General features: G+C 46.1%; 1 protein-coding gene across 3 annotated transcripts; it reads left to right on the forward strand.

Annotated features, from left to right (window-relative positions):
- The first annotated feature begins 24 nt into the window (after nt 1–24).
- Nucleotides 25–19,168, forward strand: LOC106570379 (uncharacterized). Of its 3 annotated transcripts, none has more exons than XM_014142640.2 (9): nt 25–162; nt 13,411–13,541; nt 13,893–14,045; nt 14,235–14,414; nt 17,327–17,467; nt 17,577–17,726; nt 17,835–17,996; nt 18,120–18,281; nt 18,495–19,168. In XM_014142640.2, exons 4-9 carry the CDS (start codon nt 14,291–14,293, stop codon nt 18,578–18,580), a joined length of 825 nt encoding a protein of 274 aa, XP_013998115.2. In that variant the 5' UTR covers nt 25–162; nt 13,411–13,541; nt 13,893–14,045; nt 14,235–14,290; the 3' UTR covers nt 18,581–19,168. The 3 variants fall into 3 exon arrangements, with proteins under 3 accessions (XP_013998115.2, XP_013998116.2, XP_045550799.1); XM_014142641.2 differs by lacking the exon at nt 25–162 and adding an exon at nt 10,642–13,330; XM_045694843.1 differs by lacking the exon at nt 25–162 and having other exon boundaries at nt 10,642–13,541; nt 18,498–19,168.
- The last annotated feature ends 297 nt before the right edge of the window (nt 19,169–19,465 follow it).

Consider the following 19,465-nt stretch of genomic DNA (forward strand, 5'->3'; position numbering starts at 1 on the left):
CACCGGAAGTGGGTTTTTGGTGACAGCATTCGGAATTATTTCCTTGACAGAATAACGACAACAAAGGCAGATTGATAACAATTAATTCTTACAATCGTCTCAAACAAATTAATAAACCCTGAATCGGAAAGAGAGCACAGTCAGCAATGCTGACAGATGCAGGTTAGTGAGTATATATCCAAATTGCACGCATATGTTAGTTGTGGACAGCTGATTAATGATCAATTGGGCAGCAGGTTAGCTTCTTGTTGGCAATCTCTATTACTATAATCAAATATGTTTTATAACTAAACCTCATTGTTCTATCTGTGCTATAATGTTACTGTGTTTTCATATTAAAGCCGATAGTAGCCGCTAGATCTGCACTATCATCTAGGATTGATGTGCCCAGCCGGTAATACCAAAGATTTGTATAACTAAACCAAGATAGACCATAGCCTGTCGTTTCCAATGGGAACAAACTAGTCATAATGGGTAGAGCTAAGCACGAGCTAGCGAGATCCTATTGGCGCGTTTTGGCATCATCTGCATATTGCCATTAGGGAACGCCTCCTTTGTGAAGTGCGCTTGTGCAATAACTATTCGCCTTTGCACTTAAACAACGCGTTTTTTTTTTTATTTTGAAAAGGGTCAAGTCTACAAAACTTAGTCCACTCTGTCCATAACAGATTATATTGAGATCAAATGTTTAATCGATGAGAAAATGTGCAGAATGTCGGCTAAAATCCATCTCGTTCCATTTTCTTCCACTGCCAGGAGATCCTCTGCGCAGCACTGATATTTGAAACCTGAACCTCCTTCACCCTAACAGGGCACTCAAGGAAGTCTGGAGTATGATCCCTACCACAGTTGCAACGTTTTCGAATCACAGATTCTTCAATATTATACTTCTCTCTTCTGCAAACATTTGATACGTGACCGTATCCTTTACAATTTCCACACTGAAATGGTTTGGACACACATTCTCTCACCGCATACCTCACATATCCAAGTTTTATATATTCAGGTAGTCTTCTCAAACAACAATAACATCGACAGGCTTTTCTCCTTCCTTCTATTTACCATACGGATCAGGCGATGTGCATTGACCACTGCTGGGATTTTCTGACTAAGATACTCATCATCTACAGTACCAGTCAAAAGTTAGGACACACCTACTCATTCAAGGGGTTTTATTTATTTTTACTATATACTACATTGTAGAATAATAGTGAAGACATCAAAACTATGAAATAAGACATATGGAATCATGTAGTAACCAAAAAAGTTTCAAAGTAGCCACCCTTTGCCTTGATGACAGCTTTGCACACTCTTGGCATTCTCGCAACCAGCTTCATGAGGTAGTCGCCTGGAATGCATTTCAATTAACAGGTGTGCCTTGTTCAAAGTGAATTTGTGGAATTTCTTTCCTTCTTAATGCGTTTGAGCACAGAAGATAGCCCTATTTGGTAAAAGGCTGAGTCCATATAATGGCAAGAACAGCTCAAATAAGCAAAGCTTAATGACAGTCCATCATTACTGTAACAACCCGGTATTGTGTTCTGTGTTTGTGGGTGTGTTATGGTTCTCATGGCTACTAGCAGGGGTTAAATATGTCAGGACAGAGGGAAAGGTTGGGGGGGTATGATGGGTAATCCCGCGGGATTTGGAAATGATAAATAGGGATTACTGTCTCATCTTCTCTCTCTTTCTGTTCGGGGCCTTGATCTGTTCCTATGGGAGTAAACATTAATTAGACTTGGTATAGTTGTGTACATTCGGCATTTAGCGGCGTGGGCTGTGGCCTGAACAATAGCCCAGTTTAGGAATAAACCTGTGTTCTGACCTGCACACCTAGAGTCCGTCTCTTTTTCCTTTATGACCCAGCCGGGTCATTACATTGGCGTCAGAAGTGCTTTCGAACTACGGGACCAAGACTAGGCGAGTTAGCTGTTTAGCATAGGCTGGGTTAGCTTTAGCGTGACTCGCATCTACGGTCATGATGCTTGGGGCGAGGCGGAAAATTAAGGAAGAGTCGGACAATGTGTCCGTTGTGGGCTCGGGGGTACCCGGTCGGGAGGGTCGGGCGGCGACTGCCGTAGAAGAACTGGAGGGCCACATGGCGGGAGTTAAATTGTCAGTCAGCAAGATGGCAGAACTGGCGGGTTTTCCTTCACGCCGCTCGAGAGCAGACGTCACGGCGACGGGGATATCGACGTCACCAGGTGCGGAAATGGCGGGGCCTGCTTATGTAAACAGAGATGGCAGCGGCCTATTGCCATTAGCCACGGTAGCGGCTAAACTGCCAAAGTTCAATGGACAAGGTAAATGGGAAGTTTTTTTCACTCAATTCGAGTTGTTGGCTAGAGCCGGGAGGTGGTCTGATGAGACGAAAGCGTTACAGCTTGCCCTGAGCCTGACAGAGGAGGCGTCGGAATGCCTGTTAACGCTAGCCCCGGACGAGAGGGGCGACTACGGTGCGCTAGTGGAGGCATTGGGGGGTCGTTTCGGCAGCGACGCGCAGCCCAACATGCTGCGGATTGAACTGAGTAACAAAAAGAGACTTCAGGGGGAATCATTAAAGGCATTGGCAAGTGGTATTCTGAGCCTGACCAGGCAGGCTTATTGAACTATGCCGATTGGGGTGCAAGACGAGCTGGCACGGGACAGTTTTATTAGAGCGCTCTCTTCCACCGAACTGGGTAAGCATGTTCAGATGGCGGACCCACCATCTCTGCGGGCTGCAGTGGAGATAGCTAGGAAGAGGGAGCTGATCTGGGGTGAGGGAGTGAGAGTGGAAGTCGCCAGTCAACCAGAGGTGAGAGCAGTGGTGGCTGGGGTGCCAGGGGTCACGAAACCAGAGTGGGTCGACGAGTTGGGCGGGCTAGTCAAGACTGCTTCGCTTGTCATGGAGAGGGGCTCCAGGCAGCGTCGCAGTGTCAGCTCAACTCCTATTGTCTGCTGGGGTTGTGGCCAGCCTGGCCACATTCAGCGGGAGTGTGGCAGATTCCCCCGTCACCAGGGAAACGATGGCGGGTTCTCGCGCAGGGGGCAGCGCGGACCCACCCCCCCGCCCCCAAACCCACTGTAAGCAAAAGAGGTACCCAGCAGCGCAGACAAGAGGGTGGGGACCTGCTCCCCCAGGGTGTAGCTGCCGCCGTGTTTCCTAGTCCGGTAGTTGTGGTGGGACGTACCACCGTTGGGGACTTCTGCAATGTCATCGTCAAGGTAGAGGGGGTGGAATGTTTGGCCCTGGTCGACACGGGCTCTACAGTAACCCTGGTGAGACCAGACATACTACCTGTTGGGGTGCGGGTGGAGCCGACCCTTGTCCAGCTACGGACTGTCACGGGGGAGCTAGCCCCCATGTTAGGGAAGTGTCAGCTATCTGTGACTGTGGGGGGGAGAACTGTGGGGTGTCTGGCGTGGGTAGCAGCGGTGCAGGACCCCTGTATACTGGGAATGGACTTTTTGAAAAACTGTGGGGCTCAGTTGGACTTAGCGTCGGGCACTTTGAGGCTGTCGGGGGGCCCACAGTGGGAATGTCGCCTTCGGGAGAGCCAGCAGGGGGCAGGGCTGTCCCTCCGTCTTCCTCCAAGCTTGCAGAAACTCCACCGGTCATCCCGGCTGCTCCCTTGGTCGTTGTGCCATTCCAGCAGCTGTCTCCGGCGGCGACGGCCTTCACTCCCCATCATGGTGCAAGCACAGGCAGCTCAGTAGCCCAAAACACACTGGCTCCTTCACCCCATCAGCCCGACGGGGGAAGGAGGAAGCTATCGACGCCGTCGAGGCTGTGTGGCTGAAGAACTGTCAGGGTCTGGATGACAGACAACAGAGACAGTTAAAGCAGCTGCTGTTGGACTTTAAAGATAGCTTCGCTTGGGGGGAAGATGAGGTAGGACAAACGCACCTAGTTCAGCACGAAATAGACACTGGGGACGCCGACCCATTAAAATTCGGCCCCGTCGTATTCCCCTTGCCAGGAGGGAAGCAGCAGACACAGCTATTGTTGACATGTTGCGGGCTGATTTCATTGAGCCATCAGATAGCCCATGGTCCGCGCCGGTCGTCATGGTGCCTAAGAAAGGGGGTAAACTTAGGTTTTGTGTTGACTACAGGGGCCTAAATTCTGTCACCACTAAAGACTCTTATCCCCTACTGAGGATTGATGAGTCGCTAGACCACGTGAGAGGGTCCTCGTGGTTCTCCTCCCTTGATCTGCGCAGTGGCTACTGGCAGGTGCCCCTCTCGCCAGGGGCACGTGAAAAAACGGCCTTCTCCACAGATAGGGGCCATTGGCAGTTCAAGGTGCTGTGCTTCGGGCTCTGTAATGCTCCTGCCACCTTTGAGAGGCTCATGGACAGAGTGCTGGCGGGGGTTCCGAGAGACGAGTGTGTTGTGTACCTAGACGACATATTGGTGCACGGCACATCGTTTGAGGGGGCACTGGGGGCACTTAGGCGAGTGTTAGAGAGGATCTCGGGGGCGGGGCTAAAATTACATCCGGGAAAGTGCCATTTCATGCAAAGGGAGGTGGCGTTCCTGGGGCATCAGCTGGGTGGTGAGGGCATCAGCACGATGCCAGACAAAGTAGAGGCTGTGAGGGGGTGGCCAGTTCCAGGGGGAAAAAAAGAGGTTAAGAGCTTCCTGGGGCTGGCATCCTACTATCGTAGGTTTGTGAAGGGGTTTGCGGGGGTAGCGGCTCCGTTGAACCACCTTCTCAAGGAGGACACTGTTTTTCAGTGGACCAAAGAGCACCAGCGGGCGTTTGAGGCTCTCAAACGTGCCCTGATGGAGGCCCCTGTCCTGGCCTCACCAGACCCGAACCATCCGTTCATCCTGGACACCGACGCAAGCAATGAGGGTTTGGGGGCTGTGCTGGCTCAGCGTGGTCCTGATGGGGAACACGTAGTAGCTTATTACAGCAGGACTTTTGATAAGGCTGAAAAACGCTACTGCGTGACAAGGAGAGAGCTTTTGGCTGTCGTGGCAGCAGTACGCCATTTCAAGTACTACCTGGGGGGCCTGCCGTTTGTGGTCCGGACGGATCACTCCGCCCTGCAGTGGCTTCTCTCCTTCAAGGAGCCAGAGGGTCAGATTGCCCGCTGGCTGGAGGAGCTGCAACCCTACGACTTCCAGGTGGAGCACAGAGCCGGCCTTCGCCACAGCAATGCAGACGCCTTGTCCCGCCGCCCGTGTGCTGAGGATGGCTGTGGGTACTGCGCCAAACGGGTGGAGCGAGAGAGAGAACTGTGCAGGGAGGAGGGAGTCACCGCCACGGTGAGTCAGCTGAGTGTGACAGAGTGCCGGGAGCTTGAGGCTGTGGACGTTGGGGAGTGGAGGTGTCGCCAGGAGGAGGACGCAGAGCTGCGTCCTGTGCTGCGGTGGGTGGAAGAGAGAAGACGACCGCCGTGGGGGGAAGTAGCCCCTCTATCACCAGTCACCAAGGGACTGTGGGCTAAATTCACAGTCCTTAGAGTGGCTGAGGGAGTGCTCCAGAGGGGGTGGAAAAAGCCAGCGACTGGAGAAATTACGTGGCAGGTAGTGGTGCCCAAAAGGCTGCAGGGGAGCGTGTTACAGCAGCTTCATGGGGGAGTTGGCGCAGGGCATTTTGGGGTCTCCAAAACGTTAAAGCGCATGCGTAAAGGCTTCTATTGGGCCAGGCACAGGAGGGATGTTGAGGACTTTTGTAGGCAGTGCGACGAGTGTGCTGCTAAAAAAGGACCTCCAGGTCAGTCACATGCCCTCCTACAACAATTCCCAGTAGGGGAGCCCATGGAGAGACTGGGGGTAGACATAGTGGGGCCGTTTCCAACCACAGACAGAGGTAACAGGTGGATTCTAACCGCTATGGACTACTTCACCAAGTGGCCGGAGGCTTACGCTCTCCCAGACCAGGAGGCAGAGACAGTAGATGATGCGTTGGTGGGGGGAATAATCAGTCGGTTTGGGGTGCCACAGTCTATTCACAGCGACCAGGGGAGAAACTTCGAGTCACGGGTGTTCTCAGAGTTGTGTAGACGGTTAGGCGCGGAGAAGACGCGCACTACTCCGCTTCACCCCCAGAGTGATGGGCTGGTGGAAAGATTTAACAGAACGTTAGCACAGCAGCTGGCCATCGTTACCTCAAAACACCAGAGAGATTGGGACACCCACTTACCGTTTATTCTTATGGCATGTAGGTCGGCTGTTCAAGAATCGACTGCGTGCTCCCCAGCGCTACTAATGTTAGGTCGTGAGTTGCGCACCCCAGCCGAACTGACGTTTGGCCACCTTCCTGATAATGACGACGGGGTTTTGCCTGGCCCGAACTATGTGTGTCGTCTGCAGAACCGGTTAGAAGCGGCTCACACCTTCGCAAGAGAGCAACTCGAGAACGCAGGGGTGCGCCAAAAGCGCCACTACGACTCGCGCTAGGGGGAGGCACTTTGGAGCGGGAGAATGTGTGTGGCTTCACAACCCCACGCACAAGAAGGGGCGGTGCCCAAAGCTGGACAGTGCATGGGTGGGGCCGTGTCTGGTGATAGAGAGAGTGGGGGAGGTGACGTACCGGGTGGAGGTCCCCCCACGGAGCAGGAAGGTGGTGGTCCACCGGGACCGATTGGCACCCTACAGAGGGAGGAAAACGGTAGGAAATGGGAGTGAGGTCTCTGATGTGAGCCCACGGGAACAGTCTAACGAGGAGACTCTAGCGCAACCTGAGCCTGGGATGGGGGCTGCTTCTTCGGAGGGCGCTGGAAATGACATTGGGGCAGATGAGTGTTCTGGGGGTTCACCGGTGAGAGCCACGGGGAGGCCCAAGAGACTGATGCGACCTCCGGGTCGTTTTAAGGATTTTGTTGTGTAACCCTAGGGGCTAGGGTTTAGAAAGGGGGGGGCTATGTAACGACCCGGTATTGTGTTCTGTGTTTGTGGGTGTGTTATGGTTCTCATGGCTACTAGCAGGGGTTAAATATGTCAGGACAGAGGGAAAGGTTGGGGGGGTATGATGGGTAATCCCGCGGGATTTGGAAATGATAAATAGGGATTACTGTCTCATCTTCTCTCTCTTTCTGTTCGGGGCCTTGATCTGTTCCTATGGGAGTAAACATTAATTAGACTTGGTATAGTTGTGTACATTCGGCATTTAGCGGCGTGGGCTGTGGCCTGAACAATAGCCCAGTTTAGGAATAAACCTGTGTTCTGACCTGCACACCTAGAGTCCGTCTCTTTTTCCTTTATGACCCAGCCGGGTCATTACATTACTTTAAGACATGAAGGTCAGTCAATGCGGAATATTTTAAGAACTTTGAAAGTTTCTTCATGTGCAGTCACAAAAACCATCAAGCACTATAATGAAACTGGCTCTCATGAGGACCGCCACATGAAAGAAAGACCTAGAGTTACCTCTGTTGCAGAGGATAAGTTCATTAGAGGTACCAGCCTCAGAAATTGCAGCCCAAAAAATGCTTCAGAGTTCAAGTAACAGACACATCTCAACATAAACTGTTCAGAAGAGACTGCGTGAATCAGGCCTTCGTGGTGAAATTGCTACTAAAGGACGCCAAAAAGAAGAAGAGAATTGCTTGGGCCAAGAAACACAACAAATGGACATTAGACCGGTGGAAATCTGTCCTTTGGTCTGATGAGTCCAAATGTGAGATTTTTGGTTCCAACTGCCATGTCTTTGTGAGACGGAGAGTAGGTGAACGGATGATCTCTGCATGTGTAGTTACCACCGTGAAGCATGGAGGAGGAGGTGTGATGGTGTGGGGGTGCTTTGCTGGTGACACTGTCCGTGATTTATTTAGAATTTAAGGTACACTTAAGGTAAACGCTTCTTCCGTTCTTCATCAACACAATTAACCAAAACAAGGCCGCTTCTAGTCACCTTGATTGAATCCACCTTTCACATTGCTTTCTTCACAGTCCTTGTTATTACAAATGGATTTCCCAAATTAATCTCCTTGTCCAAAAAACGCAGCCCAATAAGAAATGCATTATTGGACCGGTCCTCGTCTTCTACTACAAATTATTTTCCATTAATAATCACACACTTCACTTGCTGCACTTTCGGATTCAAGTCGCCATTTTCCCCACAGGCCACTCCTGGCTTCCCACTCCGCGTTGTGCCTCTTGCTTATTGGTCTGGCACCACAGCCAGTGGGTCACCCAACAGAAGGTCACCCAACAGAACTCTTCAGAGTTCGTTCTGTTGGGTGACCTAAACTGGGACATGCTTAACACCCCGGCCGTCCTACAATCTAAGCTAGAAGCCCTCAACCTCAAACAAATTATCAAGGAACCCACCAGGTACAACCCTAAATCCGTAAACATGGGCACCCTCATAGATATTATCCTGACTTGCCCTCCAAATACACCTCTGCTGTTTTCAATCAGGATCTCAGGATCACTGCCTCATTGCATGCATCCGTTATGGTTCCGCGGTCAAACGACCACCCCTCATCACTGTCAAACATTCCTTAAAACACTTCTGCGAGCAAGCCTTTCTAATCGACCTGGCCCGGCTATCCTGGAAGGATATTGACCTAATCCCGTCAGTAGAGGATTCCTGGTTGTTCTTTAAAAGTAATTTCCTCACCATCTTAAATAAGCATGCCCCATTCAAAAAATGTCGAACTAAGAACAGATATAGCACTTGGTTCACTCCAGACCTGACTGCCCATGACCAGCACAAAAACAACCTGTGGCGTACTGCACTAGCATCGAATAGTCCCCGCGATATGCAACTTTTCAGGGAAGTCAGGAACCAATACACACATTCAGTTAGGAAAGCAAAGGCTAGCTTTTTCAAACAGAAATTTGCATCCTGTAGCTCTAACTCCAAAAGGTTTGGGACACTGTAAAGTCCATGGAGAATAAGAGCACCTCCTCCCAGCTGCCCACTGCTCTGAGGCTAGGAAACACTGTCACCACCGATAAATCCACGATAATTGAGAATTTCAAGAAGCATTTCTCTACGGCTGGCCATGCTTTCCTCCTGGCTACCCCAACCCAGGCCAACAGCTCCGCACCCCCCGCAGCTACTTGCCCAAGCCTCCCCTGCTTCTCCTTCACCCAAATCCAGATAGCAGATATTCTGAAAGAGCTGCAAAACCTAGACCCGTACAAGTCAGCTGGGCTAGACAATCTGGACCCTCTCTTTCTAAAATTGGAAAGCTGCCACAGTCAAAGGGAGTGACACTCTAGACCCAAATATCTATATCCATCCTGCCCTGCCTTTCTAAAGTCTTCGATAGCCAAGTTAACAAACAGATCACTGACCATTTCGAATCCCACCGTACCTTTTCCGCTGTGCACTCCGGTATCCGAGCTGGTCACGGGTGCACCTCAGCCACGCTCAAGGTACTAAACGATATCATAACCGCCATCGATAAAAGACAGTACTGTGCAGCCGTCTTCATCAACCTGGCTAAGGCTTTCGACTCTGTCAATCGTCGTATTTCTTATTGGCAGACTCAACAGCCTTGGCTTCTCTAATGACTGCCTTGCCTGGTTCTCCAACTACTTCTCAGATAAGAGTTCAGTGTGTCAAATCGGAGGGCCTGTTGTCCGGACCTCTGGCAGTCTCTATGGGGGTACCACAGGCTTCAATTCTCGGGCTGACTCTTTTCTCTGTATATATCAATGATGTCGCTCTTGCTGCGGGTGATTCCTTGATCCACCTCTACGCAGACGACACCATTCTGCATACATCTGGCCCTTCTTTGGACACTGTTAACAAGCCTCCAGACGAGCTTCATTGCCATACAACACTCCTTCCGTGGCCTCCAACTGCTTTTAAATGCTGGTAAAACTAAGTGCATGCTCTTCAACCAATTGCTGCCCGCACCCTCCCTCCTGACTAGCATCACTACTCTGGACGGTTCTGACTTAGAATATGTGGACAACTACAAATACCTAGGTCTCTGGTTAGACTGTAAACTCTCCTTCCAGACTCATATTAAGCATCTCCAATACAAAATTAAATCTAGAATCGGCTTCCTACTTCGCAACAAAGCCTTCTTCACTAATGCTGCCAAACATACCTTCGTAAAACTGACTATTCTACCGATCCTCGACTTCGGCGATGTCATTTACAAAATAGTCTCCAACACTCTACTCAGCAAACTGGATGCAGTCTATCACAGTGCCATCTGTTTTGTCACCAAAGCCCCATATACCACCCACCACTGAGACCTGTATGCTCTCGTCGGCTGGCACTCGCTACATATTCGTCGCCAGACCCACTGGGTCCAGGTCATCTATAAGTCTTTGCTAGGTAAAGCTCCACCTTATCTCAGCTCACTGGTCACCATAACAACACCCACCCGTAGCACGTGCTCCAGCAGGTATATCTCACTGGTCATCTCCAAAGCCAACACCTTCTTTGGCCATCTTTCCTTCCAGTTCTCTGCTGCCAATGACTGGAACGAATTGCAAATTTTTTTAAGAAAATCACTGAAGTTGGAGACTTATATCTCCCTCATTAACTTTAAGCATCAGCTATCTGAGCAGCTTACTGATCGCTGCAGCTGAACACAGCCCATCTGTAAATAGCCCATCAAACTACCTACCTCATCCCCATATTGTTTTTATTTACTTTTTGTTGCTCTTTTGCACACCAGTATTTCTACTTGCACATCATCATCTGCACATCTATCACTCCAGTGTTAATTTGCTAAATTGTAATTACTTCGCTACTATGGCCTATTTATTGCCTTACTCCATTCGCAAACATTGTATATAGATTTTTCTATTGTGGTATGGTGTTGATATTATTTTGTAGCCACTCCTTCAGAGGGGGGAAGGGGATCGCACCTTGAGAGTGTTTAGGCAAGAGGCCTGCGGGCATACATCACCCGTCATATTTAATGTGGTTAAATGGTTAAACCATTGGGCTGTTTACATTTCAAATTAAGGAGATGTTTTTTTAGCAACAAAACCGACAATGTTCTCTCAGATTGTTGACAACATATAAAGTATATTTTGTATCCAATGTTTATTGAAAACATTCCTACATTTGCACAATGAGCACTTGTCTCTCAAATACATCGTTACAGTTGTTGGTTTGCTAGCTAGAGAATTTTTGCCATATTAGCATAGACGTCAAAACAAGACATGGTATCAAGAACAAGATAAAACTAGCTGAAACTAGCCACCTACGATTCCCCACATTGCAGCTCCTTGTCACTAGGTGGGTAGCCTAGTGGATAGAGAGTTGGGCCAGTAACCTGAAAGATTGGTGGAACAAATCTCTGAGTTGACTAGGTAAAATATGTCGTTCTGCCCCTGAACAACGCAGTTCCCCGGTAGGCCGTCATTGTAAATAAGAATTTGTTCATAACTGACTTGCCTAGTAAAATAAAAAATGTGAGAATGTTTACATGCACTGTAATAATTCGATATTATACTGATTATGTAAGTAGGGAGATTATGCAATAGTCATGTAAACACCTTACTCTGCTGATCTTAATCGAACTAAACATACACTTATTAAAACACCTGGTTTTCTGAGCAATCTTTCAAATTATTAGAACATGTAAACTGCTTAATCGGCGCTCCAGCAGTGTATTTGATCTTTGCGAGTGAAGTGATTTCGGAACAACTGAATGTATGCGTTCTGGTAGTTTTATATGTCCGAACTCGGAATCAAATATGCTTCCCAAAAATAACATGCTTGCTGTGGTATAACGTTTATTTTGATTGTCGATTGTCTGCATTTATTAAAGTAGACAGATTTCAGATGTGTCCATGTAAACAGGATTATTAGCGACGGCGTTTTTCCTAAAACGTGCAATGCCTGTAAACGTTTTAATCTAACTACCCACAATAATCGCATTATTGTGTGCATGTGTAAGTATTACTTCCGTCCCTCTCCTCGCCCCTGCCTGGGCTCGAACCAGGGACCCTCTGCACACATAGCCACCCTCGAAGCATGGGTACCCATCGCTCCACAAAAGCCGCAGCCCTTGCAGAGCAAGGAGAACAACTACTTCAAGGTCTCAGAGCGAGTGACGTCACCGATTGAAACGTTATTAGCGCGCACCCCACTAACTAGCTAGCCATTTCACATCAGTTACACATGTAACCATACCCATTGTTGCTGGCTATCTGGCCATCCAGAATCACAACAACACACATACATTGAAGTGTGTGCATTGTTTTCATGATATTGTCAGCTAACCCTTCTAATGGAAGTGTTAATGAATGTACCTGCAAAAAAGCAGAGAACCATTCACACAGACCCGATACCTGTATTTTGGTTACATGGTCCGTGAAAATGAAGCACTCATGACTATTGTTAGGGTTGAACTGGCTATTTGTTTGCATAACCTATATAATATACTGGGGAAGCTATGCTACAATATTAAGTATATGAACTACGGCTAAGTCAACTGCTGAAGATAAGAACTACAACAGGCGACAGGAAGTGCGTCACGAGGCTGGGACCAGCCTGCACGCCGACGATAGGAGGAGCAAGTCTAAACCACGCTCCTCCCCCCTCTGACAGGCCAGCATTGAGCGGGAACTATCTCTGTCAGAGTATATAAGAGAGAACAATAGGATGTGACGTTCTCTTCTCTGTCTGCCCTGCGAGGTGTCACAGAGAGACCGTATATATACGAACAACTCATTTACCATACACGTGTTTGCATTAATGAAAGTACAAATAAATCAGAAGTTACTATGTGCTGACTATTTTGTTCTGATACCAGAATCGAATTGACGCAACTTTAACACTATGTATTTTAATTGCCAATGTTTTTTTTTTTTACCTCCTACTCTTACGCTCTCCAAGTAATTGAGGCTTTTTTGGTCGGCTACCACACTTTGTAACACAACATGGGTTTGTTGTTTTGTTTTCTATCATGTTCCTCCATATTCTGTCAGATGTTACCACGTTTGAACATGTAATTCATGAAACGTGTAGCTTAATAAATGAGCCAAACTACCCTAAATTAAGACTGCCTCACTTAATTGAGACTTAAGGTCGACTGCAATGATTTCTCACTATCTGCACTGCGCACACTACAGGGGTGTAATCATTAGTCGAAAGAGTTTCTATTGTACAATGATCGTTTTTATTGGACAAATTCAGGTAGGTCCCTCCCCGTTTCGTTCTGTTTGCTTCCGTTTCAGAAACGTTTTTGCAACAAAATCGGCGTAATGAATACGTTCCACCAAACGCTGGATCATGACGTCATCAAAAAAGGACAGCGGGCTGTCTCACAATCGTAAACAAAAGGAAATTTTAATCTTGCAGTTTTTCTACTCGTGGAAAAGTCTCTCCGCACATAGACCTTTGCGTAAACAGCTAGCGACATTGTCATAATATTACAAGGCGAAAACATGGTGGATATACGCACAGGTGAATATGCCTCTTGAATCTATACAATGACCGATATTGGTTTTATTCTTTGTGTTCACATCTAACATGTTTTTTTTTAGCTGTACCGTCAGAGTCCTTAAATAAAAGCTCCTCCGATGATGAACCGTTGCTTACATTAATAAACAAGAAGCACCAGCCCAATGAGACCCAGGGTAAAAAAAAAGCCTGAATATCACTAGACAAGATTCAGGTGAGAGAACATGTGAAATGAAAACCTTTATAAACACCTATTAAATAAAGTAACCCTTACAAAAAAAGTTTGCAGTTTTCAAACTGCAGTAAAAGTGCATTAATTGCAGTTAACTGGTATTTTGGATGCAATACTTGTAGAATATACTGCAGTTATGCTGCATAATTACTGCAGTAAAAAAAAAAAAAAATATATATATATATATATATATATATATATATATATATATATATATACATATATTGGATGCAGCATACTGCAGTTATACTGCATTCTAACTGCAATCTTTTTTCGTAAGGGAATTTACCTTATTTCGAGTAATATGTTGATATTTGCTGCTTGTGTGATTAGGGTTAGATGACACTTCAGATGATGAACCCTTGAGAAAGTTGGAGAGACTTCCCAAACCTAAAAAAGCCACTGTACAAGCAAAAGGGCAAGGGACTACTTATATCAAAAGAGGAACAGGTAATGGCATCCAGAAGACAAACAACAAGATCGCAGGTGAGAACCTCTCTCAAGCTCCTCTAAATGCATGTCCTGAATACTGTAAAATACACACACACACACACACACACACACACACACACACACACACACACACACACACACACACACACACACACACACACACACACACACACACAACTACTATTCTGAATGGAAGGAGGCATCAATTTGTTGTAATTATAGGTTCAACCCAGGATGAGGACTCCTATGACAGCTCAGACGATGAACCCTTGATAAAGATGGTTAAAAAGCTCCCTAAACAGACATCGTTGCCATTCAAAAAGAGACCCTTCAACACAACCAGAGAGGTGAACGATGTGAAGGGCAGAAATAACGTCCAGAACACTCATAACCTATGCACAGGTGAGACTAGTTCCTCAATTCTTGTATCAAGGCTATATTTCTAAGCTACAGGACAGTTTCGCTAGCACAGACTGGAATATGTTCTGGGATTCATCCGATGGTATTGAGGTATTGGTATTGGTATTGTTTACCACATCAGTCACCGGCTTCATTAATAAGTGCATCGATGACGTTGTCGCCACAGTGACCTTACGTACATATCCCAACCACAAGCCATGGATTACAGGCAACTTCTGTACTGAGCTAAAGGCTAGAGCTGCCGCTTTCAAGGAGACACTAATCTGGACACTTATAAGAAATCCCGCTACGCCCTCCAATGAACAATCAAACAGACAAAGCATCAATACAGGACTAAGCTTGAATCCTACTGCACTGGCTCTGATGCTTGTCGGATGTGGTAGGGCTTGCAAACTGTCATGAATTACAAAAGGCCAAGACCTGCCCAGTGACACAATCCTACCAGACGAGCTGCTGAGGAAGGACGGCTCATAATAATGGCCGGAACGGAGCAAATTGAATGGCATCAAACACATGTTTGATGTACCGTGCCTCTGGAAAGTATTCAGACCCTTTGACTTTTTCCACATTTTGTTACGTTACAGCCTTATTCTACTATTTAATAAATCGTTTTGTCATCAATCTACACACAATTCCCCATAATGACAAATAAAAAATGGAAATATTACATTTACATAAGTATTCAGACCCTTTACTCAGTACTTTGTTGAAGCACCTTTGGCAGCGATTATGGTCACGTGTGGCTCAGTTGGTAGAGCATGGTGTTTGCAATGCCAGGGTTGTGGGTTCGATTCCCACGGGTGACCAGTACGGAGAAAGAAATGTATGCATTCACTATTGTAAGTCGCTCTGGATAAGAGCATCTGCTAAATGACTAAAATGTAAATGTAAAAAATGATTACAGCATGGTGTCTTCTTGGGTATGACGCTACAAGCTTGGCACACCTGTATTTCGGAAGTTTCTCCCATTCTCTGCAGATCCTCTCAAGCTCTGTCAGGTTGGATTGGGAGGGTCGCGACACAGCTATTTTCAAGTCCGGGCACTGGCTGGGCCACTCAAGGACATTCAGCGCCTTGTCCCAAAGCCACTCCAGCATTGTCTTGGCTGTGTGCTTCGAGTCGTTGTCCTGTTAGGTGAACTTTCGCCCCAGTCTGAGGTCCTGAGCACTCTGGAGCAGGTTTTTTATCAAGAATCTCTCTGTACTTTGCTTCGTTCATCTTTGCCTTGATCCTGATTTGTCTCCCTGTCCCTGCCACTGAAAAACATCCCCACAACATGATGCTGCCACCAGCATGCTTCACTATAGGGATGGTGCCAGGTTTCCTCCAGATGTGACACTTGGCATTCAGGCCAAATAGTTAAATCTTGGTTTCATCAGACCAGAGAATCTTGTTTCTCATGGTCTGAGAATCTTTAGGTGCTTTTTGGCAAACTAGAAGCGGGCTGCCATGTGTGTTTTACTGAGGAGTGGCTTCCATCTGGCCACTCTCAACCATAAAAGCATGCTTGGGGAAGTGAGGCAGAGATGGTTGTCCTTCTGGAAGGTTCTCCCATCTCCACAGAGGAACTCTGGAGCTCTGTCAGAGTGACCATTGGGTTCATGGTCACCTCCTTGACCAAAGCCCTTCTCCCCCGATTGCTCAGTTTGGCCGGGCAGGCCAGCTCTAGGAAGAGTCTTGGTGGTTCCAAACTTCTTCCATTTAAGAATGATGGAGGCCACTGTGTTCTTGGACCTTCAATGCTGTAGACGGTTTTTGGTACCCTTCCCCAGATCTGTGCCTCGACACAGTCCTGTCTCTGAGCTCTACGGACAATTCCTTCGACCTCATGGCTTGGTTTTTGATCAGACATGCAGTCAACTGTGGGACCTTATATAGACAGGTGTGGGCCTTTCCAAATCATGTCCAATCAAGTTGCAAAAACATCTCAAGGATGATCAATGGAAACAGGATGCACCTGTGCTCAATGTCGAGTCTCATAGCAAAGGGTCTGAAAAATAAATGGAAATAAGGTGTGTATGTATGTATGTATGTATGTATGTATGTATGTATGTATGTATGTATGTATATTTTAATACAATTGTAAACATTCTAAAACCTGTTCGCTTGGTATTGTGTGTAGATTGTTGAGGATTTTTTATTTAATCCATAACATAACAAAATGTGGAAAAAGTCAATGGGTCTGAATACTTTCCGAACCACTGTATTTGATACCATTCTGCTCCCTTGGTGTCCCTATCACTAAGAACCATGGACAATGCCTCTTCCCCCTGGCTGATCTTAAAAGATTTGTCATGGGCCCTCAAATCCTCAAAACGTTAAACAGCTGCACCATTGAGAGCATTTTGACTGGCCGCATCACCGCTTGGTGTGGCAACTGCTTGGCATCCGACCGCAAGGCGCTACAGATGGTAGTGGGTATGACCCAGTACATCACTGGGACCGAACTCCCTGCCTTCCAGGACTTCTATACCAGGGGGAGTCAGAGGAAGGCTCTAAAAATTGTCAGACTCCAGCCATCCAAGTCATAGACTGTTCTCTCTGCTACCGCATGGAAATGAGTATTGGAGTGCCAAGTCTTGGACCAACAGGCACCTGAACAGCTTCTACCCCATTACATAAGACTGTTAAAAGGTTAATCAAAATGGCCAACCGGAGTATTTACATTGACACCCTTTATTTATTTATCTTTTATTTAGCAAATAATTGTCTTACTTTTTTAAGTCTGCATTGTTGGGAATGGGCTCATAAGCATTTCACTGAAGTCTACACCTGTTGTATGCAACGCATTATACCAATAAAATTGGATTTGACTCATATACAGAAATGTACAAAATGGCTTTAGCGGGGAATAAACTTGCTTTTCCTGTTCATCTTATTGTCTATTTAATCAGACTCATCAGGTGACAGCTCCGATAATGTGCCACTGATCAAGATGGTAGACAAGCTGAAGACACAAACCCGAACAAAGACACTCCCTACAACAGCCAGAAAAACACCCAGTAAAGTTCTTAAAAAACACAACAGGAGTATAGGTGAGAACACACAGCATCTCTTGTCTCTATACTTTCACTATGGCATAATATATCTGACAGTTGTATCATTGATTCTAATCCAAGTCTTGTTTTCTGATTACATGGTCAGAATCCTCCGATGACAGCTCAGATGATGAACCATTGATTCATCTAACCAGGTCTCCATCTAAAGACACTGTGAGGACAATACTGAAGAGCTGTGTCGCTAAAGAATCCAACGGCAACAACTGTAGTCAAAGAAAAGGCAAAACCAGCAGAGGTAATTTATCCTACAGAGCACATTTTTACAAATATTGCTGAGTATGCTGACAGATAATTTTTTTGATGGGTCTGTAATGTTTTTCCTTTATCCTGTTTGAATTGTCAGAGGAAGAGGTGAATTCTGATGACGAGCCCTTAATTAGCCTAGTTAAAAAGCCTCTTAAAGCTGTAAAGAAGACCACGACACCAGCGAAGAAGAGTGTGCCAGGAAAGACAAACAAAGCAGTCAACAGACGGAGCACCAGCATTGTTCAAAGCACGAGTGAAGGTGAGAATACTTTTTCAGCACTTGTCGAAGCATGGATTTCAAAACAATCCCTAATACACCCTAGAATACATTAGGTTAGGTTGAGTCTTGTTATGCAACGGTTGATTTGTATTGCTTTATCAGGGTCTTTGGATGATCGATTAGATGATGAGCTGTTGATTAAGAAGATGGTGAGGAATCCATCAATAAAGACCCTGATGGTTATTCTGGAGAGGTGTGAAACTAAAGAAGCCTTGGAAGATTACTATAGAGCCAACGTGGGAAACGCTGGCGAAAGAAGTGCAGGTAAGAATTCCACTCATTGTATATTTCCCTTCCCATTTGGAATATCTTTGACATAGTCGAGAGCTGCACTGTTTGATTAATCACAGTGAAATCTGTCAGTGTCTACCTATTATGCAGTACTCATAAGTTGTTTGTGTATTTATTTGGAAGAGGGGAACTCTGATGATTAACTCTTGTTAAAGTTGGTCACGAATCCCCCTCATTCTTCACCAGAAGCTATGGCAGAGAAGAGAAATCGGTCACAAGACTGCTCTGACGATGAACCTTTGATAAAGATGGTTGGAAACCCAGAGTCATGATTATGGACTAGTATAGATACCGGAATAGTACTTCATTTTAGGATGACGGCATTCAGTAACAAACTTGTCGAAGATGGCACAATAGTTGCTGACACAACCACTTTTTTCTTGCTTGAGGTTACTGTGTTATGGTGAAAAGAAATGTGTGTTGTCTAACTATTAGGTGATTTGGGATAACTATTTTCATGTTTTAATTTGTGTTTTTATAACTTATTTATTTTTGTATCATGTTTACCACATGGATGCTCGTGGTAGCATGTTTTGTAGTATATTTATGTCCATGCAAAAGTTGACTCATTCAACAATGGGCCTGATTTATTTTTAATTGTTGCCAATTATGGGTCTCCAGCGTAATGAATTAGAGTACATTTTTGTGATTAATAGGGAGGAGTCATGTACTCCATTTCTTTTGACTGGAATGTACCATCAAATAGGGAGCAGTACTATTCATTTTCAAACACAAACTGTAGATGTGCTTGTTACAGTCCACGCATGTAATGGCTTACCATTCAATTGTGTGAGATTACATTATAAAAAATTATTCATTAATTGTTTTCACAATTTTAATTAAAGAACAGAAGTTTCCCATTTGTCTTAGTCATTAACAAAAAACACACCTTCACTTCTATGGGAGATATTAAATCGGCAAAGGATTCCAGCTTCTAAACTGAGACATCTGTAAAATGAGAGTTTTTTTGCAACTCTGCCTAGAAGGCCAGCATTCCGGGGGTCGCCTCTTCACTGTTGATGTTGAGACTGGTGTTTTGCAGGTACTATTTAATGAAGCTGCCAGTTGAGGACTTGTGAGGCGTCTGTTTCTCAAACTAGACAGTCTAATGTACTTGTCCTCTTGCTCAGTTGTGCACCGGGGCCTCCCACTCCTCT

Source organism: Salmo salar, chromosome ssa14 (assembly GCF_905237065.1).
Source record: "Salmo salar chromosome ssa14, Ssal_v3.1, whole genome shotgun sequence".
NCBI lineage: Eukaryota > Metazoa > Chordata > Actinopteri > Salmoniformes > Salmonidae > Salmo > Salmo salar.

Bases quoted from the DNA above. Each gene is read 5' to 3' on its own strand.
- LOC106570379 (XM_014142640.2), top strand. From the start codon at position 14,291: ATGGTTAAAAAGCTCCCTAAACAGACATCGTTGCCATTCAAAAAGAGA. The intron at 17,468-17,576 runs GTGAGAACACAC...TTACATGGTCAG, and splicing joins AAAACACAACAGGAGTATAG to AATCCTCCGATGACAGCTCA. The intron at 18,282-18,494 runs GTAAGAATTCCA...ATTCTTCACCAG, and splicing joins CGCTGGCGAAAGAAGTGCAG to AAGCTATGGCAGAGAAGAGA.